Source organism: Eschscholzia californica, unplaced genomic scaffold (genome assembly GCF_041429995.1).
Source record: "Eschscholzia californica isolate CP2 unplaced genomic scaffold, dmEscCali1.0.p SCAF_1, whole genome shotgun sequence".
Lineage (NCBI taxonomy): Eukaryota > Viridiplantae > Streptophyta > Magnoliopsida > Ranunculales > Papaveraceae > Eschscholzia > Eschscholzia californica.
The window spans coordinates 42,233,771-42,260,066 of record NW_028238198.1 but is presented as its reverse complement, the minus strand read 5'-3'; the positions used below and the strand labels follow the sequence as shown (position 1 = coordinate 42,260,066).

The following is a 26,296-nucleotide window of genomic DNA, read 5'->3' as shown; positions in this document are numbered from 1 at the left end:
TTCCCTTCACCGGAGGTCTGGTTCACCATCGTCATCATTATCATCATCTTTACTTTCTTTTTCTCTTTAAAACTCAAACAAGCTTCTTCAATTATCGTCTCCCATTTTCGAATTTCTTTGTTTCTCCAATTACCATCTCAAATTTCGACAATCTCACTAACGATATCTTCTCAATTCTTGAAAACAGATTCCTCTTTGGTTACGATGATTCAACACTTTCTTTCTCTAAAAACTCCCAAACACCAGTTTCTGACCTAATCAGAGAGTTAAAATATAACAAAAATGATGTCGGCAAAGTTAGAATCCTCTCAATCGACGGTGCTGGTTCTACCAATGAAATCCTCGCTGCAAAATCATTAGCTCATGTAGAAGCTTCTCTTCGGTTGAAATCTGGTAATTCTGATGCTGGAATCACTGATTTCTTTGATGTCGCTGCTGGATCCGAAATCGGTTGAATTTTAACCGCTCTGTTATTTACTAAAGGAAAAGATGGTCGCCCGCAGCTTAAAGTCGATGAAGCTCTTCAATTCTTGATTAATAATCGTAAGAGATAATCACTATTATTGTTACTATTATTACCTTCTTGATGCCCTTTACGTAGTGCAGAAAGTAGACGAGATATTCAATTATTTAAATTTTCTTTAGTTTTCACATTTTTGTAGTTTTAATTTTTGAGAACAGTACTCCGTAAAGATAAGTGTAGTGTTCTAGAGGTGTAAGATTTAACTTAAGTTACTAATGGTTTTTGAGACAACAAAACTATTTTATTCCAAAAAAAATTCTAGTTTTATTTTATAGATAGCTCAATGCAATGTTACTTTTTTGACACATATGTGTTACTATAAATGTTTACAGATTATGACATAGTTATTAGATGTAATTTTCCATCAAGGAGTTTCAAGTCTAGTTGAATGAAGTCTCTGATGTTAAAAAAAAAATATATTCAAACTCAAATTTGGGTGTTGCAAGGGTAAGTATTGACTGTTCTGAATTTACAGAGACCAAACGCTTTAGTATTTACAAAGACATATTTGAAATTTGAGAAGGTGTGACAAATAATAAATAAGCAAAAAGTTTATTCCCAACTAAAGGCTTTTTCCTAAACGGAAATCCAAAATTCGTAAGTCATATATGGTTCGAGACGTTCAAATTTATTATTACAATAAAAAAATAAAAGTAGAAAATATACAAATCAGATTTTTCACATGAGAGTTATTGTACAAACAAACAACACCTTGTGTCTAATATTCCTCATATATTAATTTATTTGAATAAAAAATATTAAATTCTCAAATAAATACTAACAAATCAGTAATATTAGTTTAGTTCACAAATTTAACTCGTTTAGAATGTAGGAAAAGAAGAGATAAAACTGTAGCTTGTGAGAAGCTTTAGTGAGAGAAAGAGAGAAGGAAAAAGACATTTCACTGGATAGTCCTAAACTACCAGAAGAGCTTTATCAGAGGTTTAAATTAGCTTCCATATAATTTGATGGGTCATGAAAATGTCCCATCAGAGTCGTTTAATTTAGTCGAGTTAATTCGTTTCGAGTCTTTATTATAATAAAATGGTTGGTTTTCTTGATTAGGTGTCTTTTGCAGAGTTAGGTGTGAAAAACGGTTAAAAACGATGAAAAGATGCATGAAGGGTATTTTGATCAGTTGGAGTGAAGGACATTCTGGTAATTTTGCCAAGATCAGTGCGTGGTTGAAAAGTATAGGTCGAGACGAGTCCGTAGGAGAAAACGGAAGTCAATTCGGAGTCCGGATGAGTGAAAAATGCAAAGTCAAATTCAGGTCAACATTTGGTGCACATTTGGTCAATACTCGGGACAGTGTCGGGCACAGATTTGGCGCGCGGTACACCAACAGACACGTGTCGGAGGATGGAGGCTGTTACATCCATATCCCGTGTTCCCGCTGAGCATCCAAGTGCACCCTAAGTGGACGATCCAATGTTCCCGTCGCAACTTAACTCCGTAGTCCCGCTCCCAGGTTTTAATCCTGACCGCTTCCTCCCGCGTTTTCAAGATCCGACGGCCTCGGATGGTCCCGTCATTAATCTGTTCCCGTGTCACCCGTAGCAACATAGCATCCATGCACCCGGATGCGTGGCCCCTTCCGAAATCATCCAGATCCGCGTACACCCTCCATCCGACGGCTGCTGTGTCTAGCGCAAGTTAATATGGTGAACCGAGAATCACATTAGCTTCTGAATTAAACCCCAACCGGACAGAAGACGCGTGGCTCCTTCTTTTCACTATTTAACCCCCCGAAATTACCTATAAGCCCCTCCTTTTTGTCCTTCCTTAATTTTCAACCAATAGGAATCCAATTCTTGAGTAGAAAGCAACCCTAAGTTCCTATTTTAACCCTCTTTCTCCTATTTTCTCCCAATTAGCTCCTAAAACCCTAGCCATCAACCCACCTATAAATAAATCCCTTTCTCCACCATTAAAACCTAGACTTGCAAACCCTCTCAATCCCTCTTCTCTATTCTCTATCCTCTCTTAGCCTCTCTCTCCTCTCTTAGCCTCCCTATCCTCTCTTAGCCTCTCTCTCCCCTCTTAGCCTCTTTTAGCCTCCTTTTCTCTCTACCTCTTCTAAACTAAAAACCCTAGCCCCCCATTCTTTTCTTCTACTTTCTCTACCACCTTCATCTCTTCTTTACATTTTCTTTCTAATTTCTTCTTCTAACCTTCTAATTTCTCCATACCTTCTTATCTAAAATCCCTTCTTCTTCTATCTCTCTTCTAAATTTCTCTTCTTTTATCTTCTAATAAGCTATTATTTGGAGTTTGGGTAATATTCTTGAGACATTTGGAGCTAATATGGGACATCAAAATGGAGATACATGGGAATATGGATTTTAAACATTCTTGGTGATTTCTTTCCATTAATCTTTTGTAATTCCATTTATTTTATGAATTCAATGAATATTATTTTAGATTCCATGAGTAGCTAAATTTTGTATCTAGGGTGTAGAGGAAACCCATATTTGGGCTTATTTTGAGATATGTTATAAATCAATGAATCCTTATTTTGAGTTTCAATGCCTATTGATTGTCATTCCATGTTGATTCTATAACCTTATTATCATTCATGTATTATAATTAGATATTTCATGCTTTTATTGATTTATTAGATGAGATACGCCTTTTAGATCTTGAATGATAGTGTAGGAAATTAGTTTTATATGATAGTCAATCATACATTCTTGATTTTGAATTGTGTTATTAAAGAATATATTCCGAAATCTAAATAGTTTATTATGTTAGATTTTGAGTTATACATGAGAAAAGGGATTTGTTAATTAATGCATGTTTTAAGTAGTCCATTTATGTGGTGAAATCGAAAACCCTAGATTCTTCTTCTCACCTTGATTTCATTCTTATTAGTCTATTAGTATTGCTTTTTTTTTTCTTTCATTGTAGTTTCCAAATCAAATCAAAAGTTTGAAAGGAGGTTTAATTCGAGATTTAGATAAAATAGCTTGTCCTTTGGAACGAAACTCGACTTATTAGAAATACTATAACTTGACCCCGTATACTTGCGGGAATAGACCTATTTTTAGGCCTATCATAATTTCTTGGGTAATTAAGTATTGCAGTTATTCAATTATAACATAGTTTTTGTGAGAGTATTTGAATCCGAATGGTGGTCGTACTCATTACGTATGACCTAAGTAGTTGTCTTTGAGCAGAAGGAGATCGACATTATATTGATGCTTAGAGTTACTAAGGCATAATGCGTGCCTCCGACACAATGAGATATACATATGAAAAAATTCTTACGAACATAAATTTGAATTAGTTCGAAAGAGTAGCTAAAAGTTGTATAATAAACTAACAATTATGAAAATAAAAAGGTCAAATAAGAAAAAGAAAAATTAAAGAGATTTATAAGTCTACAGAAACCCCCACTGAATATACTTATGTAGTGTTGATAAATTGATTGTAGATCTTTTGATGGACTTGTGCCAAATCGACATATATGCTTAGCTGAATGCAAAACATATTCTAGAAAACTCAGACCGGCTTCATGCCAACCTAATAAGACAACAATTTATTTCCCTCAAAGTAAGCTCTGAAAAAAATTTATCTATTTTAATTTTTTTGTTCTATCAAACCACTCCGCTATATTGCTCTTACAGTAATGCAGTTGATAAAAAAATTCAAATGAATAATAACAAATAATTTTATCGTTATGAAGAGAGAAAATTGTAAATTTGAGAATTCAAGAACCATATTGAACTATTCAAAGCATCTCAATACAAAAATTTGCATGTGATTTGGATCCAATGACTTTCGTGAAGTTAGCAAATCAAGTCCGTATACATTCAACTATGTAATATAAGAACTAAGTTGGTCAAAACTTCCTAAGATGCTAATCGAGATTTCAGTTGCAACTAATTTCGGCAAAGCACTCCGCAAACATAAGTTCATCGAGTTATACTAATTAAGACAACAAAGGTGGAATGAATTAGGGATGGGGTCTTACATTTTAGGGTCCGTGGGTATATAGACCAAAATAATATTCGAAAAAGGTTTATGATCCAATCTTCCCAAAACATGGATATTTAGTCCTTTTACATTATGGACATAATAACCCATTCTTTATGAGATAACTACCGTCCATGTCCCTCCCACAAAAATCACGGGATTTTTAATTTTCCAGGGTGAATTTGGAATGTTTCTAATGTGGGCGTGATTTAGGGATTTAAAGCAGCTAACGTATAAATCCAAAATTGATTTTTCTCCATCTTCTAACCGTTTTGGAGAGCAAATCTATTTCCAAATCAATTCAAAAGAAAAATTGTGACCAAAATCAATTTTCTCTCTCTTTACAGATTTGGAAACCAAATCCATGTTCTCTCTCTTACTATGTAAATTTTTTTCGATTCAAATCAATTTTCTCTCACTTAACTTTCAGATTTGGAAATAGTATATTTTCTAGGATCAATTTAGCGTGATTTGGGGGTTAATATACAAAACATATATATATCGATTTCTCTCACTTAACTTTCAGATTTGGAAATAGTATATTTTTCTGAGAACATTAAAGCAACATATGTTTTCATTTTTACTCATACATAAATATACATAGAATACAAATTATGAAACAAATACGTAAATTACACATAATTTCTTTTACATTACACATCCTTTACATTCTGTTACAAAAAAAAGTACAAAATATTCTTTGGTTCAAAATGGTGCCCATCCATGTACTCTCCATTAGTTTCGTTGACTCACTTTGATTTGATGATTCTCTTTGAAATTTCATCTGGTATATCAATTCTACAAACATAAATACACATACATTAAAGAAAAAAAAATCATATATTGTACTATAAACTACATGTACAGTTTCATAAATTATATATAATGTTTGTCAAATTTTGACAACATTTGAAGGTTTTGAGTAGTTTGGTAAACTTATCAAGGCTACTGCTTTGGGTGAAAAGTACACGTAATGGTAAATAAATAATACATAATTTATGTGCACTTATACGTAAATTATATACATAATGGTAAGAACATGAAGATATACGTAAATTATATATACTTTATTGCGAAGTACACGAGATTTGATAGTAAAGCGAAGTATTTCTACTAATGAAATGAGTACTGTTTTGGTGTTAAAACACGGGTAATGTTCTATAAATTACCCATAATTTACTATAAATTGTGGTAATTTACGATAAAGTACATGTACTGTAAATTCTGTTATGAGTAACCGTACGAAAGAACAAATGTTTCATAAATCCGTACGGATTGAAAACCAGATCTGAAGAAAAAAAATGAGAATATCATTAAGCTTAAACTGCAAATCTAAAGATATCTGCTATGATGATTGATTGCAATAATGTCAAACTCGAGTTGAAGGATTAAACATCAAGATAAAAAACATAAATGAAATTTTAAGAGAGAGAAAGAAAATAAACATCAAACATTCGATTGATGATTGATATTCTGATCTCACGAAATATCAGAAACAATAGAAGATTAAAGATAGATCTAAAGAAATATGATATTATGACTGGATGAAAACATAACATACTAACTTTGAAGGAATCATTGAATAAGGAATAAACATAAAGATCTTAAACAGTTATGAAAATTTTAAGGTTTTAGTTATGAATCATTGAATAAGGAATAAACATAAAGATCTTAAACAGTTATGAAAATTTTAGAGAGAGACAATAAACATCATACATTCGAAGTTAATGAATTAGTAAACAGATCTTATAGATATGTATCATAAATCTGATACGTTTTATAATAAAGCGAAATAATTAGGGTTTTAGTTATAAGAAGAAATATTGGATATTAACAATGGTGTTTATAAAGATTTCGAAAGTATTAAACCTGATAAATGATGAATTTAGACAGCAATATAATGTAGAAGAAGAAGATTTTCTGAGTTTAATGGAGGTTTGTCAACTGAATCGGTTTTAGAGAGATCAAATAAAGAGTTTCCGTTACTGAAAATAATGAAGATATCCTTACTTTGAATAGAAACATGATTGGAGAGAAATATGGGAGATAAATATGGAAAAAGATATGCATAGATTTCGAAGGTAAATCAGTTATAAAATATAGAAAGGTTAGATTAGGGATTATGAAATAATATTTATTCAAGAGATTTGTGTTTTCTTTCTAGATGAGACCAAATGGACTAGATATCCATTTATATTATTTTTTTGGTTTTAAAACCCTTTAGGATTAGAGAGGATTATATCTACTATTAGGACCCGTTTTTTGGGCTATAAGCCCAAAAATTCTATATTTTATTATGAATATTAACTTACCTCTCTTTTTGCTCATACTTTAACCTGATTTATTTCTTTTTAGCTTCAAATAGTTGCGAGTCTTCAATGTTTAAACTCGTGTATCAAATCAACACTCATATTCATCAATTACCAGTAACAGAATCTTCATAAAAAATTACAACACGAAATAAACGTATTAATCAAGCTAACAAACTTGCAAAATAAAATGCAGTAGCACAAATTAGCAAAACCCTTCTAAAGAAAGTACATGTCATTAATGGAGCAAAGTGAAAGAGATCCCAACCTATTGTTTTAAGCGTGTTACTAAAACCTCCTAAGCTAGAGTTGGTGGGAGATAGATATCGTTGCCGAAGCAAATAAAAAAATGATTTCACCTAGCATCATAATAATAAATCAAATAACCAACATGAATAATACTCAAGAAGTGAATCTTTGAATATTCACTTGATCACTTCTATAGGATGTCTTCTCTAACAGGAAGCCACACCGCAAAGCAAGGTTGAAGAACCTCTGAGCCTCTTTTGTGTCCAACTTTGAAGCATAAATTCTTGTTGGCTGGTATATTGCATTCCCGGACCATTTTTCTAATTTAGTCAAATTAAACACATCTCCTATAGTTGCACTGACGATATGTGTTTTAACTTCACTGAAAAACAACAATATTATGATAAAGAAGTAGCCTAATTACAATTTCTACAACTCTATAATGTCATTATCGAATTTCGGTTCTGGCGTCGCTTCTACATGAATAACCATTCAATAAGATATGTTTTTGAAAATTTTCCAAAACAAAAATGAATATCTAATAAAATATTAGCAAAACCACTAACTAAAAAGCAATATTTTTTTTTTGTTGAATAGTCGTAGACCCTAAAAAACAACAAAAGCTTACCTATAGAGATTCTTTTATCTTTTTCTCTTACATTAATGATATTTACATATGGAAATATGCGTTGAGGACCAACATCCTTTGATATGAAACCTTCCAATATTCTTGATTCTTCTTCGTCCACTTTTTCCTTCAATTTTTGAAAAGGTAAACTTAAGTCCTAATTGAAGAAAATACAGAACTATAGCTGATGAGTCGTGAAAATGCCTCATCTGAATCTCTTAATTTGGGTTAGTTAGTCTATTTCGAGCAGTTACTCTGATGAATTGTGTGTTTCTTTTGTCCAGGTGTCTTTTACAGAATTGAATGCGGAAAACAGATAAAATCGGGATAAAGACATTTCTGAGGGTATTTTGGTCATTTATTGATTATGGTAATTTCGATTAACATTAGTGCTCGAATGAAAAGTACAGTTCAAGATGAACTCGTAGGCGAAAACAGAAGTCAAATTGAAGTCCGGGTGAGCAAACTAGAGCAAGTCAAAGTTGGGGTATAAATCAGTTGACCAAATCAGCTTGTGGACACGTGGCGCGCGAGAAGGAGCTGGATCGCATGGCTGCAAAGCCTCGCGGGATATTTTCGGGTATAGGAGATGTATACCAGGGTTCGCCCAGAGGCCAAGATTCGGTGTGACCACGCGCAGGATCATTCCGCATACCCGTACACATCTTCGGCCGGATTCACGACATCTATACGTGGCGTCATCCAGTACGTATTTCATCTCATTTTCAGCAGCCCGCGACTCACTGAAGCAACTCTCTTTCATAGCCAACACAGCAGCACGTATCTTTATCCTCTCTTATCTTCTTCTACTAAAAAGGAAACTAAGAGAGAGAGGAAGATACGTTGGAATTAAGTTGAGCTCGGATGGAAAGAAATTTTGATTTGATTTTATAGAGATGGAAGGTTTTCTTTGAAACAGAAACTTCACAACCGAGCTGGATAATAAATTCGATTGAGAGAGGAAGATGGGATTTCTCAGCTAAAGAAGGAATGATATTTAATCTCTTGTGAAGATTGATAGCTGGAGATCGTTATTTTTGGACATAGAAGGAAGGGGGTGATACTGTGATAGAGAGGTTCAGATTATTCCTCTATAAAACAGGGAATCATCACAGAAGGGGCATCTTCACACGGCAGAAACAGAACAGAAACACCACCATTGTCATCTTCTTACTGTTTATCATTTTATTAATGAGAGAGAGAGAAAAAAAACAGAAGAAAACCAGGACCATTATCATCTTTTCGTCTTCTTTCTTCTTTTACTGTTTTCTTGATTTTTGTGAGAGAAAGAAAGAAACAGAGAGTTAGAGAGAGAGAGAGAGTGGTTGTAGAGATTGATAAGAAATTCAATAAAATCAGAAGTTAAAATGTTTTCGGTTAAAATAAAACATTGCATTTTCTGTAATGTTATTTGCATCGTGAATATAAATAGTGGAAATATGAAAATACACATTGCATTTTCTTCAATGTTATAAATGACGTGAGTATACATTGTGCAGGTCCAAAAATATACATTCCATTTTTATAAATGTTAAGGTTATTTCCCAAATAGCCCCTAACTTTGTGACCAGCTTCCTGCCTAGCCCCTAACTTTATCAAATATTCTCATATGCCACTTCTTTCAGTTACTGTTAGCACACCGTTAACTAGTCATCACCTTTCTCCTCCACCTCATCTTCTCTCTCTGCCACCTCATCATCTTCTACGGCGAAGGTCGTCGGTCGGCAAATTTTTCGGTCGGCGACCTTCAAACTTAAAAAAATAAAATTTTTTTTTTTTTATTTTCTCTCTCTAAAAAAAATCTTTTTCAAGTTTGAAGGTCGCCGACCGGAAAATTTGCCGACCGACGACCTTCGCCGGAGAAGATGATGAGGTGGCGAGAAGATGAGGTGGCAGAGAGAGAAGATGAGATGGAGGAGAGAAGGTGATGACTAGTTAACGGTGTGCTAACGGTAACTGAAAAAAGGGGCCATATGGAAATATTTGATAAAGTTAGGGGCTAGGCAGGAGGAAGCTGGTCACAAAGTTAGGGGTTATTTGGGAAATTACCCCAAATGTTATTGTGAATCCCTCATACTACATAGTTATGGTAGAAATGTTTCACTATAGTCTGAAATGGTTCGAAAACTCAAATTTTTGTGTTATGTATGCTTATCTGCAATATCACTTGAAAAATGCTTCGTGAATCTTTTTCGGCGATTGCATTCCATATAAAAATGTTACACATTTAAAAAAAATGGTTATTTCCCTAGAGGCCCCCTACTTTATCAAAAATATCGAGAAGGCCCCCTTTTTTCCGTTACCGTTAAATGTCTGTTACTCTCTCTCCTCAATCTCATCACCTCTCTCTGCCACGTCATACCTCACGTCAACTCATCATCTTCTCCGATAAGGTCGTCGGCCGAGTCAAAAATCCTGACAACCGGCCGGCAACCTTCATACGTAAAAAAAATTCTCTCTTTCTCTCCACCTTACCTCCGTCTTCTCCGACATAGGTCGCCGACCGGAAAAAATTTCGGCCGGCAACCTTCAAACATTAAAAAAAAAATTTCTCATCTCTCTCTCTAAACACTCTGGCAAAGGGGTTTCCCTTCGCCGAAGTGAACATACCTTGAAGGTTCTGTTCAACGCACAGATCTGTTCAACAAACAACCCTGTTCAAGAACAAATCTGTTCGTGAACAGTACTTCAAGGTCTGTTCAAGAACATACCTACCTTCGGCGAAGGGAAACCCCTTCCCCAGAGTGTTTAGAGAAAGATGAGAGAATTTTTTTTAAAGTCGCCGGCCAGAAAATTTTCTGACCAGCAACCTATGTCGGAGAAGAGAGAGGTGAGGTGGAGAGGAAGAGGGAATTTTTTTTTTAAGTATGAAGGTTGCCGCCCGGTTGCCGGAATTTTTGACCGACCGGCGACCCTATCAGAGAAAATGATGATGTGCCGAGAGAGTTGATGTGGCAGAGAGAGGTGAGGAGATGGGAGGAGAGAGAGTAACATACACTTAACAGTAACATAAAAAAGGAGACTTTCCCAGTATTTTCGATAAAGTAGGGGGCCTCGCGGGAAGCTAGTCACAAAGTAGGGGGCACTAGGGAAATAACCCTTAAAAAAATACGCAAAAGTTGAAAATGTATTAATAATTCACATAATGCTTAAAACACACAAACTTTAGAGAGAAAAGCTCAAAAATCCTTTCTAAACATGTATTATTTTGATTTTTTAGTAAAAATAATGCTCGTGTAACTGAACCACAGGTAAGTGCATATTAGTTTATACCATATGAATATAGATAAGATGCTTGTAATGACAAAAATATTTTACTTTCTCTCGATTTAGAGTGATAAACATGTTTTATTTTGATTTTAGAGAGAAACCAAAAAAAATGTCAAAATGATGAGTTCAGATCTAGTTCCACTTTGACCGGTCCCTTCATGGTTGAGAGATTATGAAGCAACGAGATGTCGCATCGGTCGAAAATCGTATCTAGGTAATGTACTATGTTTAATATCTTTCTCATCACCATTTTCACTATTGTATTTTTCTTCTTAGGATTGAAAGTTTGAAGATCTAAAGGTGTGAAGGTTTAAATATTGAAAACTTTTAAGGTTGTTAGGAAGTCCCATAAGAAAGAAAAGAAGAAAGTAGTGATCTAGTTTTAAGTCTGGAAAAAGAGAGAAGGTGGAGAAATTAGATATGGTGGTTTAATAGAATAGGAACCTTAAGGTTTACCGTGGATGGGGTATAGTGGGCTAAAATGGGAACAAAAATTCAGCTTCTTACCCAGAGATGTGATTTGGTGCATATGGATCATGAATTGGACTAGATGTAGATTTAAATTTTATTTTGGACTTTAGATAAATTTTTTTGTTTTGGATAGAATTCTGGTATTTTGGGCCTTAGAGCCAATTTTTTTTCTTTTTTTAACTCCAAAAATAAAAGGATCCATGGATTTTAGACCCAAAATAAAGTTCAAAAAGGGATTAGGGGTCCAATCTTCCCAGAAAAAAAGGATTTTAGTCCTTTTCCATTTTGGATCTTAATACTCTCTTTTAGATAAAACCATTTCCATCCTAATCCCAAAGCAATTCCCGTCCAATTTCTGTGGGATCCGAATGTCAAATCCAAACAACACCTTATAAACGGTGATTCAGGCTACGAAAAAGGAAAAAATCTTTTTACTCTCTCTAACTTCCGAAAATCAGAAACAAAATTTCTCTTTCTTACTCTTCGAAAAATCGATCAACCGAAACCATAAAAGCTCTACAAATCGATTAGCCACCTCGCTCTCTTTACTGGAATTGTTCAAGATTTTCAAAACCCTACAAATCAGTGGGTTCGTTCAAGACTTTCAAATGTATTTTGGGGTTGTTTCGGATTTTGGGTTTACAGTTTATGTTCTTCATCCAATGTGTTTTTTGTTCTTATTTTTCGTATGTTGTTTGTAAGAATAAAAGTTTATAAGGAAAAAATGGGTTTTTGATTTTCATACAGTGTATTTAATACCGAAATACTGGTAATTTATATGAAATTTCAAATAATGTAAAATAAGTTAACTTGTTTATGTATGTGCAGAAAATTGATGGAATGGAGAAATATCTGGTTGGTCTTGAACCAAAAAATGTATATATTGATGGAATCAGTACATGATTTTTATTAGAAATAACACATATTGATTGAATTTTTTTCACCTAGATATATAGTCCATTTAATGTATATTGGTTGACACAAAATACATTATGGTAATGTTTTTGTTTAAAACAGTATATAAATAATATGTTATGTATTAGATATTTTACATCTTACACATAATATATTCAATAATGTTATTCATTTAATACAGGTAAGTGATAGAGTTGCTGATGAAGAAAGTGATCAAGAAATAATTTTTTTGAAGTAGGTGGTTTTTTATTTAACTCGCGATTGAAGTTCATCGTCTCCATTATATGCATACAAATTGCATCCAACATCGTTGTAATTGGAAGTGCCCTAGCATGTGGGATATGATTGTTGAATGACTCTGATAGTTATGAATATATATATATATATATATATATATATATATATATCAGTGTACCTATGTAACAATAATAGATTAATAACTTGTTTATTTATCTTAAATGTGTACAGGTAGATAAATTATGATATGTCCACTGAAAATAATATTTTCTTATTCATAAATAATGTATAATTTATGAACAATTCTCTGTAATTGGAAAACATGTTTTGTTTTGTAAATGTAAGAACGAAAATTATATGTTGAAATATGAGAATTGTTGATATGTGATTATCTTTCATTGGGAAAGAATGAGTCTTGCCTATGTTGCTGGGTCTAGAGATTGAAAGAAGTTGACAACTTTTTTGAAGGATATAATGCCTAAGTCTGAAGGAATGGTATCCTTCCGAAGGAGTGTCCTTCGACCAAGGTTGCAATGCGAACAATTTGGCGAATAGGATCTTAATGACCTTACTCGGAAGATCATTAGTCCGGTCCAATTAGGGGTCGTAATGCTTAGCTAGAAGCCAACTACGATCGTCGAATCAAGAGTTGATTCGCGGCTAACATAGACCGGATCCTACAAGGGTTACACATCAGAGTAATGATTTGAACGGAGAGAATTGACTAGATGGATAATGGCAAATAAGTGGATTGGATCCATTATTGGTAAGTCCTGAAAGATTCGGAGAAGTCCGAAGAGATAAACATGTCCGGGCCCAAAAGGGAGGCCCGGAAAGGCTTTAGGAAGGCCGGCCATGTGATGGCCGACCTAGGCAATAGGGCCGGCCATGTGATGGTCGGCTAGGCCCTAAGTGGGCCGGCCAAGGAAGCCCATAAAGGGCTATGTTGGCCGGCCACTTTAAGTGACCCAAAGGAGGGTATTTTGGGTGTTGCCTTATAATTAGGTTTTAGGAATCCTAGTTTGAGTCTAATACCTCTTCTAGGGATTTCTATATATACCTAATTATACAACCTAAAGTGAGAGGCAATTTAGAGCCAAGTTTGAGACAGAATTCTGAGTGTCTGAAAGAGTTTCAGAATATACATCTCAGAGAGAGAGAGAGAGAGAGAGAAAAGGAGTTTTCTCAAGTATCTAGTCAAGAAGAAGGAGTTCTTCATCTCAACCTTCAAGAAGGTCCTAGCTGACTGAAAGGAGGGAGTTCAAGTCATTACTCGGTGTCTCAAGTAGAGGAGCTACACTTGGAGCTCTTATCTTCCGAATACTGGTCGAGATTTAGTTCGTGGGAAAGCGATTAAGAGGTAATCATCTTTCCAATCTAGTTCATTGATATGTTCATGTATAGATCTGGAAACTAGTGTTAAACATAGAGATGTTTGAGATTCCGCTACCAACACTAGACGATTAGGTGTATGAGATACCCTAGTATAATCCCCTTCAGTGGCATCACGAGCCGTTTGCATGAACTATCTTTGACTAGACGAATTAGATTCATACTTGAACAACTAGATACTAGTGTTTATGATGTTTGAATAGAGATTCAAGCATAGTTTGATGAGATCAAATTAGGGTTTTGAATGAGATTCATGACCTAAAACACTAAACCATAGTTTTATGAAAAGAGTTTTCATAAACAAGCTTTAGGGTATAATTTTTTTGATAAAAATCATCAAAACCATGAAGATTGGTTGATGAATTTATCAAAAACAGTACCTAACAGCAGCTGGAACAAAGAAAAACAAAAAAGAAAATCAGTTGGAACGGTTGGATTTCCAAAGAGTTTGAAAACCCAGCTGGCCGGACCGGACAGGACGCGTCCGGGCCGGACCAGCACGTCTCGGACAGACAGTCCGAGACAGACAGGGACACGGACTAGGAGTCCGAGACTCTCGGGTCTCGGACGTCCCGGCGCGTGGAAGACGCGTCTGGGATATCCCAGTCCGAGACGGAATAGGATTCCGAGACAGGAGCGTCTCAGACATCCCTGACGCGGCTTGGACGCGCTCGAGGGAACCTATTAGAGTCTCGGTCTAGGACCGAGACACTGAACGGGTGTCCGGACGCATTCAGAATGCGTCTGGAGCGACCAGACACATCTTAGATGCGACTGGAAGCTTCCAGACGCGACTGGGATGCGACCGGAGCATCCAGAAGCGTCTAGGACGCATCTGGACGCGTCCAGAAGGCATCCCAGGTAGGATGGCCTTGCCGTCTGAGCACATAAGCGTCTGGGACGCGACTGTGGAGCACGAGTGCATCTCGGACCGAACATTCGAGATGGCACATGTGCTGTCCCAGGTCAAGACACGTACGGGACGCGTCTGGAAGTTCCAACACCTCTCGGATTGAGTACCCGAGAGAGATGAAAGGTGACCCGATGGTCTGGACGCGTCTGGGACGCGGCCAGGACGCATCCTAGACATCTCACCCGATATGTCTATGGTATGTCCTAGGACAGAAGCGTCTAGCTGGGCTAAGACGCGTCTGCCCGAGAAGACTGAGCACGACAGGAAGGTGCTGTCTCATGGTCCGGACTTTGACCAGGTTAAGTCAAGGGTTGACCAGAGACTAGTCAAGGGACTTTGACCAGGGTTGACTTAGGTCTTTTTTAGTGTGACTCAAGGGCTTTTAGGCCATGATCTGAAAGGGAGTTTTTCAGACTTTTTCTTCCAGTTCCAAGCAATTTTTTCATATTTTTCCGACATAGACCCGGGTTAGAGAAGAGCCCGAACGGAGTTTTTCCTTATATTGATTTAGGAAACGATTAAGGAAGAAACGTAATGTGCTTCCAGTTTGAGTATTGTGAAATACGAAACTTTAGAGCCCATTAGACATAGAGATGTCATAAATTCCCACGAATAGCTATACGAGACATAGCAAAACCTAGAAACGAATCTAGGATACATACTTTGTTTATTATGATTGTCATATTATTGTATGTATGGATGTATGTGATTGCGTAGAATAGTATACCTTTAGATAAGATTATCGTTTCTTGTTCTAAGCACAAGGAGTTGTGCCCGAATAATACTTAGAGTATAGGGTCTTAGAATCTATTGACGAACTGAATGATGAGATCATGGTTCAAGTGGGAGTAGTCAATAGAGGTTCTTGGATATGGATCCAAACGAACCATAGGCGAACAAGAAATAAACTTAAAAGATCAGATCTTTTAAGGGGTAATACTAAGATTTAACAAATCATTACGCAAACCCACATAAACTTTTACGTAATAAATCATGAATGGTTATGCAAGAGTTCACAGTAACGCAACTTGATAAATTATGTAATAAGTCCCAAAAAGAATTTTGAGTAAAGCCTACCCAGATTAAGACATCTGTTGAGCCCTTGTTCATCGATGGTGGGTCATGCCAAAGCAGGGTGCCATCTTTTACCTCGGGACAATACGGGTAGATCTATGAAGAGGTCTACATGTCTAAATGGTTATTCTCAGCGAGTCAGCAAAAGGGTTTTGGATTTCGAGGCTAAAGGACGATTTAATGTTTAAATCGTTAACCAAGAGTCATAGGAGTATGATCAGTAAGGAGTTACTCACCCTGGACGACGAATTAAGGGCAGTGCCAAAGTACGCTTAATTTCGAAGGAATGGGATCTTGGAATTATATTATTCTAAGGGGACGACAAAATTAGAATAATATAGGCAAATTAAGAAAATTGCCAGGATAACAAGTTTAATCACTTTCGCATTTCTTACATGTAGTTTAATTATGACAAAGAAAATCTTCAACCTCTATACCATACTTGAGAAATTGAACGATACCAACTTCGTTCAATGGGAGAGGAACCTGAGAAAGGTTCTAGGAGAAAGCGCAGAAGTATTGGACATTCCGATCCCCGTGCTTTCAGAAATCTCTTCTGATGAAGAACGTAAGCAAGTAGACGATATTCGAAGGAATTCAGCGCCAGTAACCGGTTTAATGCTAATGGCCATGGAAAGAAAATATATAGATATGTTCATTGACATGGAAGCATACACCATCATTCGACGACTAAGAGAAGTGTTTGGAACACAATGTCGAATGGAGAGATTTAGAATCACAATGGTGACACTGGGAATGCGACTGGAGAAAGGGAAATTCGTTCGTTATCATGTTTTGGAGATGATTGATCACTTCAAAGACATGGAATGGATGGGGTCTCCTATGCCAGTCGACATGGCGGTTGACATCATCCTGAATTCATTAGATGAAAGGTTTCAGGATGTAGTAACGAACTTTGAAGATAAGTTTGGCCGAGTTTCTTTCGAAAGTCTGCTAGCGATTCTGGAAGTTGCTGAAAGTAGGTTCAGCACCCCTGAAACTCTAGAAGAAATTCTAGGTGTTCAGGAGACTGTAAATACGAGAACGGAAGACGTTAGGATAAGGAAGCCATCTGACAAGAGAATGGGCAAGAAAGCACCGAAACCCAGAACTATCCTTCCTAACAAGAGATGTCTTGTGTGCGGTAGTACATCTCATATTCGATTAAGAGATTGCCCGCGATTTTTGGAAGAATTAAACGACGGAACTAGGAGTTCCGGTCAAGGTAAAAATTATTAAAAGTTATTCAATAAAATACAAATTCCTCAAGGTATGCGATACCTAAAAGACTCTTATCATTATGAATGACAGGAGCAAGAGGGAACTGAGTATTTATTGAAGAGGAAATGAACCTGTCAAAAGCTAAGAAGGCAAGAGTTGCTGGAAAAGCTCAAGAAGGATCATAGACTCGATAGGCAATACTTTAAGGCAGTTTTAGTATTTCTTTTTCTTTTCAGAACATTGACACTGTAATGAGATTATGAGAGTGAATAAAATATGAGATATTTTATGATTTTCTTAAAAGAGCCTATTTAACTTTTAAGTAATTTTACCGAATGATCCGACTTAGTCATTCTAATCTTGTAAGAGTGCAAGAGTTCAGTTAATCGTAGAAAATAATGTTAGACATAAAAGTCTATGATTAATGTGATTAGAATGGACGTAAGACTTGATTTTGGAGAAGTTTTGGAAACAAATCCTAAATCGAGAAGTGGGTCTGGCTGACTAAAGAATATGATGAGATCATAAGTTCAATAGTCATCGCTCTTCCGAAAACACAAAAGTCTAATACGTATCTGTCAACCCACTAAAAACCTAGAAAAGCTATAGTGAATAATTGAGTTCATATGGATATGGATATTATTTTAGAAGGAGTTCTAAAATTTGTCAATTATTTTAATGTCTAAAGCGTGTTAGACACAAGTTCTTCGAAAAGAAGAACGGGGTTTTCTCACAAATCATCGAAACACAATGAGATTGTTGCTCTCGATGGTGTCTTCATTAAAAGGAAGGTCCTTCAAAGAAGACAAGTGGGAGGAAAAATCGAATAGGATTCGATAAAGAGCAACAAAAGGAAGTAAGGAGTTACTTGCCTTAAAACGAAAGGGAGTAAGAGTTACTCGACTTACGTGACAAGGGATGTCGCCTTGAACGGTTCAAGGGACAATCGCCTAGAAACTTCTTAAGGAGTTAAGAAGGTTGCTCAAAAACCCCAATGAGTCTTGAGAAGATTCAAAAGAACTATAGCAGAAACCACTCTGAAATTGGATCGGAAATCCAAAGAGATAAGAGTAAGAATGGTTAAATCTTGTGTGACAAGAAGGTAAGTGGGAGTGAAACAAGCGAGTTTCATGTCCTGTATGTAGGAGACATACACGAAAGGACAGAAGACGAGGGTAAATTAACCATGGGCATCAAAGTCTATGGAGATAGACCAGAGGATGATAAAGACTCGTTCAAAAGGAGTTTTGAAGAGGTCTGAATAAGAAGATCTCTTGGAGAGAAATTCTACCCAGCTCCCGTGATAAACATGGGAGAGACACTTATGTTTGAAAACATAAGAACGATCATGAGATGATTGTTGTTTACCCGAACATCTGAGAAGTACTTGGAGTACGAAAAGATGTCGTCACCCATACAAGTCAGAAGATTGAAGATAGTCACAAAAGTAATCTTCCGAAAATAAAGATAAGAATCTTTTAGGAAGGGCTAACAGGTGGAAAAGAGTTTTTCATGCTGGGAGTCGTTACTAACTCTACTAGATAAGAAAGTAAAATTAGAACTTGGGAAGTACTAATTTCAGTGGGAGAAACTGATATTATCGTAATAGCTTACGAAGAGTTCGAAAGCAAGATAATAAGAAAGCAAAGTGAAAAGGAAACTAAACTGTCACCTTAGAACGATCATGAGATGCTCGAATCTAAGGAATTAGGATCAAGGAACGAGTATCCTAAAATGACTTGTAAAATTGAGAACGTGAAGGAGTTCACGCGGGTGCTCAAATTTTACAGACTCTTGTTATCCGAAATAAACTGGGTTTATTTCATCATCTAAATTGTGGTTTAGAATTTAGACGACAGTCCAAAAGGATGGAGTGTTCCACGTAGGTTTATTAGATACGTGATCTAATAAAAGAAACCCTACTAAGTGAACATGGAAGCACACCATCTTACTATCCCTAGTCCAGGTCATTAATTGGACAATAATGACTTAAGAAGACTAGCATGAGTGATTGACAAGATAGCGCTGTTTCTTGGGCTATGGGAATAGGAGTATTCAAAGGTCAACTTCATGGGTGTATAGTTGATACACTGGAAACCCGTCAAATGAGAGTACTTCAAGAGTTGAAGTTATAAGATGTCATAACTCTCATTTAAGAAAATTGGAGAGATTCCTCAAAACATGAGTATTCACTCAGTTTATGGAAGGAATGTCGAACTTTGGTACCGTCAAACGCCATCCGTAAAAAGTGGTTATAAAAGCGGGATACTGGGGGAGACAGGATAGACATGAAATTGAGTGGGAGTACAAGAATGGATTATGTTTTCCTGAGTAAAATCAGGATAAAGTATCTCCGGGCCACTTGATGAGAAACAACTGAAAAATGCATGGCCGTGCTCAAACGGATTAAGAGTTAATCGTTTGGATTGGAAGTTGTTCTCGGGATCAAGAGAGTCTGATGAATATGATATATCATATGAGATACGAAAAAACATGGGAATCGAGCATTGCACTTGTTCTAAGTACAAGTGGGAGACTGAAGGATATAATGCCTAAGTCTGAAGGAATGGTATCCTTCCGAAGGAGTGTCCTTCGACCAAGGTTGCAATGCGTACAATTTGGCGAATAGGATCTTAATGACCTTACTCGGAAGATCATTAGTCCGGTCCAGTTAGGGGTCGTAATGCTTAGCTAGAAGCCAACTACGATCATCGAATCAAGAGTTGATTCGCGGCTAACATAGACCGGATCCTACAAGGGTTACACATCAGAGTAATGATTTGAACGGAGAGAATTGACTAGATGGATAATGGCAAATAAGTGGATTGGATCCATTATTGGTAAGTCCTGAAAGATTCGGAGAAGTCCGAAGAGATAAACATGTCCGGGCCCAAAAGGGAGGCCCGGAAAGGCTTTAGGAAGGTCGGCCATGTGATGGCCGACCTAGGCAATAGGGCCGGCCATGTGATGGTCGGCTAGGCCCTAAGTGGGCCGGCCAAGGAAGCCCATAAAGGGCTATGTTGGCCGGCCACTTTAAGTGACCCAAAGGAGGGTATTTTGGGTGTTGCCTTATAATTAGGTTTTAGGAATCCTAGTTTGAGTCTAATACCTCTTCTAGGGATTTCTATTTATACCTAATTATACAACCTAAAGTGAGAGGCAATTTAGAGCCAAGTTTGAGACAGAATTCTGAGTGTCTGAAAGAGTTTCAGAATATACATCTCAGAGAGAGAGAGAGAGAGAGAGAGAGAAAAGGAGTTTTCTCAAGTATCTAGTCAAGAAGAAGGAGTTCTTCATCTCAACCTTAAAGAAGGTCCTAGCTGACTGAAAGGAGGGAGTTCAAGTCATTACTCGGTGTCTCAAGTAGAGGAGCTACACTTGGAGCTCTTATCTTCCGAATACTGGTCGGGATTTAGTTCGTGGGAAAGCGATTAAGAGGTAATCATCTTTCCAATCTAGTTCATTGGTATGTTCATGTATAGATCCCGGAAACTAGTGTTAAACATAGAGATGTTTGAGATTCCGCTACCAACACTAGACGATTAGGTGTATGAGATACCCTAGTATAATCCCCTTCATTTTTACCCACTCATCTCTATCATTTTGGGTAATTGTCAAATCGAAATCGTGACATGTACTTATACTATTTTGATGAAGGGCGAATCGAAATGCTTTAGCACCACCGGAAAACAACTGACCAACTTCAATAAAGATTTTATCCCAACCATCAGATTTTAATACGATCTTCTTCCCTATGTTGGATGATTCTGTAGGAAATTCCATCACCCAAAGTTGAACTACAAAACTAAAAATGTAAATAATAGTCAACATTATGTATCATTTGTGGAAGAAACACACACTACATAAATAAAGGTTACTGCCGACGGCCCAAAACCGTCGGTAAATTAAAAAAACCGTCGGCAAAAGTGATCAGCGACGGCAGGGAAACCGTCGGCCATAAAGGGGTCGGGGATACTATTACCGACGGAACTTCCGACGGAAGTCAGTCGTCGAGAGTCTTATTGCCGACGGTTACATACCGTCGAGATTAGCCACCTTTTTACCGTATCATTTCTTTTGCCGTCATTTTTAAGGCGTCGCTATTTGGGTTTGCCGACGGTATATATACCGTCGGCAATACTTTTTAAAATATAAAAAAAAAAAAACAATTTCCGGACCCGTTGCTGCAGCTGTGATCCATAAACTGCAGCAACATAATGAACAATAACCAGTTGTTCGAAAAATATCAATATAAATTTCAAAACACAATTATAACACATCAACCTTTAGATAAATCTTCAAAAGTCAACAAATTCCTAAGTTATATATGACTACCAACACCAAAATCTATATATATATATATATATATATGAATCATTGTTCTTCAAAATTTATTTTTCTTCGTCATTGATTTCAATCCCTACAAAAGAAAGAAACAACACAAATCTTAGTTCTTGAAATTTTTAAAACTGATTTTGATTAAATGTCATTCCAATGAGTAGCTAAAAATTTGAAGCACAGCAAACAAAGTCTAAAGAAGCACAGAGTCCATCCGGAATCAGAATATATATTTCATGAAGTCAAACATGCAAGATACTCCTAAATCAATGGTTATTCAATAACATAGACCACTAAGTAATAAATTGTCATTTGTATTCACTACGAATTGCGCGTTCAAGAAGAGAAATGCACAAGCAATCATATAGTGAAGGTATAAAAATACAGAAGGGAAACATGTATATTACCCTTAAATAGAATCTGATTCCCATTCATTAGCTTCTTCCCTCGTTCATAGAGAAAGAGTAATTCACGATCATCGACCATCTACAAGAATATGCACCACTACGTTTAGCCTGGCCGGTTGAGAAGAGCTGGATAATATAATACGCTCAAGAAGGATGAGTAACTATAATGAGAGAGAATATAATTTTTTAGGCTCAAGTACTTCATGCTCAATCTTTGCTTTAGACTTGGGCTGCCTGTTCTAGACAGCCACCCTATAAAAACTTCTTCAAACCCGTGCAAACCTATACAAGAGGAAGGACCCAAGTTTCAGGGCTTTTAATCAGTTAGAGATCAATTCAGCCGTTTCAAAAGTGAAGTACAAAACAATTGTTTCTGAAATAAAAGATGTATCTGAATCACCTGAAATATAAGACCTCTCTGCTGCGTATGAAAGCCTTGGAATGAAATCCTTTGAGAGCCAGGTAATGGTAGATAGCAACCAAAAGTCTTTTCTTCCAACCAGGCCAAATTCAAAACCACATTGATGGACAATATAAAAGAATTGAAAAGATGAGAAAAACTTACAAATTACAATCTATCTGCATACTCTAGATGGCTCCATCATCTGTAATAAGGATTTCTGTTTTTGTATAGATATTGGCGTTCCATATTTCGAGATTCTATTACTTCTTTCTCGAGCATCTTCCATCTTTCACAGAATGGACGCTGCATTAGATTTTCATTAGAACTTCATTAATTTTATAACACCTAAAAAGAACCAGTGCAATTGCTGAATCGAGAAAGCCACTATGCCAACCTCAGAAAAAGTGCCAAAACTACACAGAATATTAAAGAGGACAACGAGAATACTTTCAACGATGTTGTGTGCAATGGCTAACATTTTGACACATAAAGTACCCGAAAACTATGTTGGTTTGAAGCTAAAGTAACTTCGTATATTTAGGTAAACAAGATTACTCTTGGGGACCAGAAACATAAAAGACGGAATAGATTACTCTTGGGGACCGAATCTGAGGAATAGTCATCCTTTTCAAAGGGTCAATTACAAGCATCCTTGAGATCAAATCCCTTACTCCAGCTGATAAATGACTTGGAAGAATATATAATCCACCCTGAAGAACAACAAGATAAATATCAATATTCATTAGTATACACTCTTCCCCTCAGAAAGATAATCTTGACAATGAAGATCACTATTCAAAAATGTATGAAAAAGTAAATGTACCATGAGGGAACATGAGGAAAACTATAAAGATACTAATATTATCAGAAAAATGATACCACAAATGATATATCCTGTGGTCAAATTATAGTCAGACATACCTTGATTATCTTGAAGAGGTTAGGAATGTTTTCATCATCGAAGGGCCGGGTACTACATAGAAGAGCAAACAAGATAAAACCACACCTCTAAACATCTACCTTTAATTACATAAAGAGGATATTAATACGAAACATGATGAAAATGAAGTTGAAAACAAGGACGGCTTAGATGATTTCAGTTTGCCGATTATAGAAACCCTTAAAAGTTTCAGGATAGAAAATCAATACTACCATTTTAAACAAAATTAGATGCTAGTTTCTAGTAGAGAATCATTTGGTGGTTAAATGGCAGAAACCAAGGAAGGCTTTATAGTAGGCAGCAAACACTCAAGAAGATATCCCTTTTCATATTGGAACTAGGTATGAAAATCGTACAAGTGAATATATTGGAACCAGGTATGAAAACCCAAATAGACTAAAACCCACCATCAGTCAACAGAAATATTCTTGTGAGATGCTAAAATTAACTAAACCCCAAATTCCAGAAATCCCTTTTCATATTAAGTAAGTTATTCAATAACTTTGGTTCAAATCTTTAACTAAAACACAAGAAGATGATGACTTATTTAAGAAAAACAACCAAAAGTTGAGATATCAATTGACTTACCTAATAAAATCAGAGAAGAAAAATTAGGCTTATTTTCAATAAAATCAGAGAAGAAAAACTAGGTTTATTTTAATACTTACTTCTTTAGTTTCTTTAACCCAGCAGCTAATGTTGAACTGGAATATAGAAAATAACAATCTTTTCATGGAAACATAGAATTACAATCCTTTTTTAGCTATGTATCAGGCCATCAATGTTAAAAGGGGGCTCCAGGAATACACTCCAAGCCTCCTCTCCAAGCTAGATATTTATATCCATCACATATTTAAAAGTTGTAATTCATAAAAAAAAAGCAAGAACACACCAAAGGGTTGATCTTGTTAGAATCACTTCCAAGCCTGTTCATCGCATCTCGCATACAAGCCAGGTCAACCACAGCAGGTACACCAGTAAAATCCTGTAAACCAGCAAAGATAAAATGTTCAAAAAGTTCAGCTGAAATATCAGATGATCAATTCTATTTAAACATATTTATTTATTATCTCTACCTGCAAAAGAACACGAGCAGGCTTGAAGGGAATTTCGACTTGCTTTGGTGAAGAGTTTTCCCAATCGATGATCTTTTCCACATCTTGCTTGGTAACTTGAAAGTTGTCACAATTACGGATTGCGGACTCAAGAAGGATCTTGATAGAATACGGTAGCTTATCTGTTATACACTCAAAAGAAAAAAAAAAAAAGTTTCCCATTAAACTTCAAGTAGCAATTTGGCAACTAAATTTCAGTATCAGCTAGATATCGACTGAAGAAACCAAATTTGAAAGCAAATGATATTTCAAATTACAATGTAGTGATCAAAACTTATTAAGCCCAAAATTAACTTTTTTAAGTGATGAATGAAATGATATTTACCAATCCTTGGATCATTGAGTGCAGTTAAACTGTAGTACTTTCCGAATTCACCACCACCTGGCTTGGGAAGACTAGTTAAGATTTCCTTGAAAGCATGATCAGAAGAAGCTGGACTCAAACAAATACATATTATCAATTACAACTGAAGAACAACAATAAAGGATTCTAAACTTGAAGAAATTCATTTCTCATCTAATTCGATCCAAAAGGACTAAATAACACAAACGAGATCAAAATAACAACATAAAAGAAACAAAAATTCATTTTAGAAAGAGAAAATGAGATTATACCCATAGTTGCAACCTTCCGCTGGAACCTTTCGATCACAGGAGCAGCAGTTCTGATTTGAGACCTAAGACTCGCAGGAGATTTCCAATCATAACCGTAGCTCCAACGAGGAGACGGAGATCTTAGAGACCGAAGAGCGGTGAACGAGCTTAAAGATCGGTAACTTGTCAAGGAAGGAGGGAGAGGAAGAGAAGAATGAGTAGAACCTGTTACAGTTCTAGAGAGAGAAGATAAAGAAGATGAAAACCTAATCCTAGAAGCGGTCGGGACCTCTAACGACGGCATAGGACGAAGTGGTCGGGAATAAATTTGGCAGAAGTATTTTTCGTGAAGCGCGAATTTTTTCCGCCAAAACAAAAATATCCCCGAGCAATGTATCACCGACGGAATACAAAAATCCGTCGGCAAACAACCTCTCCCGACGGAAAATCCCACCGTCGACAAAAGGGTCGGGAAAAGTAAAACACGGGAAGTTCACGGAGGTGCTCTATGCCGACGGTTTTCAGACGTACCGTCGGCAATAGTCACCTATATCGACGGTATATAGCTAAAACCGTCGCCCATTTACATATTGCCGACGATATTTCAAAATGCTGTCGGGAATCGCCGTCGGCAATACCCTTTATTTTTGTAGTGACAATAAAAATATGGTAAATTATGTATAATGTTTAGTAAAATTCGTCGTGTTTTCAATAAAAAAAAAGAGTTATGTTTTAATAAAACGCTTTTTATTGTGTCAAATAATATGAGTTATGTTCAATAAAATACACATAATGTTTGTTAAATGATGTATAATGTATAATCTGTTGTAATTGATACGAAAATCTTCATCTAGATCAGAAAATTTAGATCGAAATGATGAAAAAAGAGGTTTAATCAATCAAAATCTAAAACCTAACACTAATGAAAATTAACAAAATACATGGATATAATAAAAACATAATCGAAGATAATGAAAGTAACCACAAATTTAACCATGTTGAGCTCGTTGGATGATGAATCTTAGAGAGTGAAAATTTATAATAATGAAATCATGAAGATGTTTAAAGATGAAGCCGATTAAAAAGTTAACACGAAGTTGATCAAACCGATTACAATGAAAATCATGAGATTATGATGAAGAACAATAAACAAAAAGATGAATCTTAAGATTTAACCATTACAAGCAACTGGTGTTCTTCTAATGACCAAACCTAACGATTTGATGATGGACTTCCAACTATGGATAAACGATGGTGGTTTCCGTTGATAAAATAGATTGGAAGAAGATTCAAAGCTTCAGAAATGGAGAAGGAATAAT

At 36.0% G+C, this 26,296-nt stretch overlaps 1 protein-coding gene across 1 annotated transcript; it reads right to left on the bottom strand.

Annotated features, from left to right (window-relative positions):
- Nucleotides 1-23,250: 23,250 nt before the first annotated feature.
- LOC147566947 (aconitate hydratase 2, mitochondrial-like) lies at nucleotides 23,251-25,281 on the bottom strand. The gene is made up of 5 exons (XM_086656224.1): nucleotides 24,999-25,281; nucleotides 24,709-24,816; nucleotides 24,345-24,505; nucleotides 24,161-24,253; nucleotides 23,251-23,301 (listed from the first exon to the last, which is right to left on the bottom strand). The coding sequence occupies exons 1-5, from the start codon at nucleotides 25,279-25,281 to the stop codon at nucleotides 23,284-23,286; spliced, it is 663 nt and encodes a 220-aa protein (XP_086512350.1). The 3' UTR covers nucleotides 23,251-23,283.
- Nucleotides 25,282-26,296: the final 1,015 nt, after the last annotated feature.

Bases quoted from the DNA above. Each gene is read 5' to 3' on its own strand.
- LOC147566947 (XM_086656224.1), bottom strand. From the start codon at position 25,281: ATGCCGTCGTTAGAGGTCCCGACCGCTTCTAGGATTAGGTTTTCATCT. The intron at 24,506-24,708 runs GTAAATATCATT...AGTGTATAACAG, and splicing joins ACTCAATGATCCAAGGATTG to ATAAGCTACCGTATTCTATC. The intron at 24,254-24,344 runs GTAGAGATAATA...GCTGGTTTACAG, and splicing joins CTGCTCGTGTTCTTTTGCAG to GATTTTACTGGTGTACCTGC.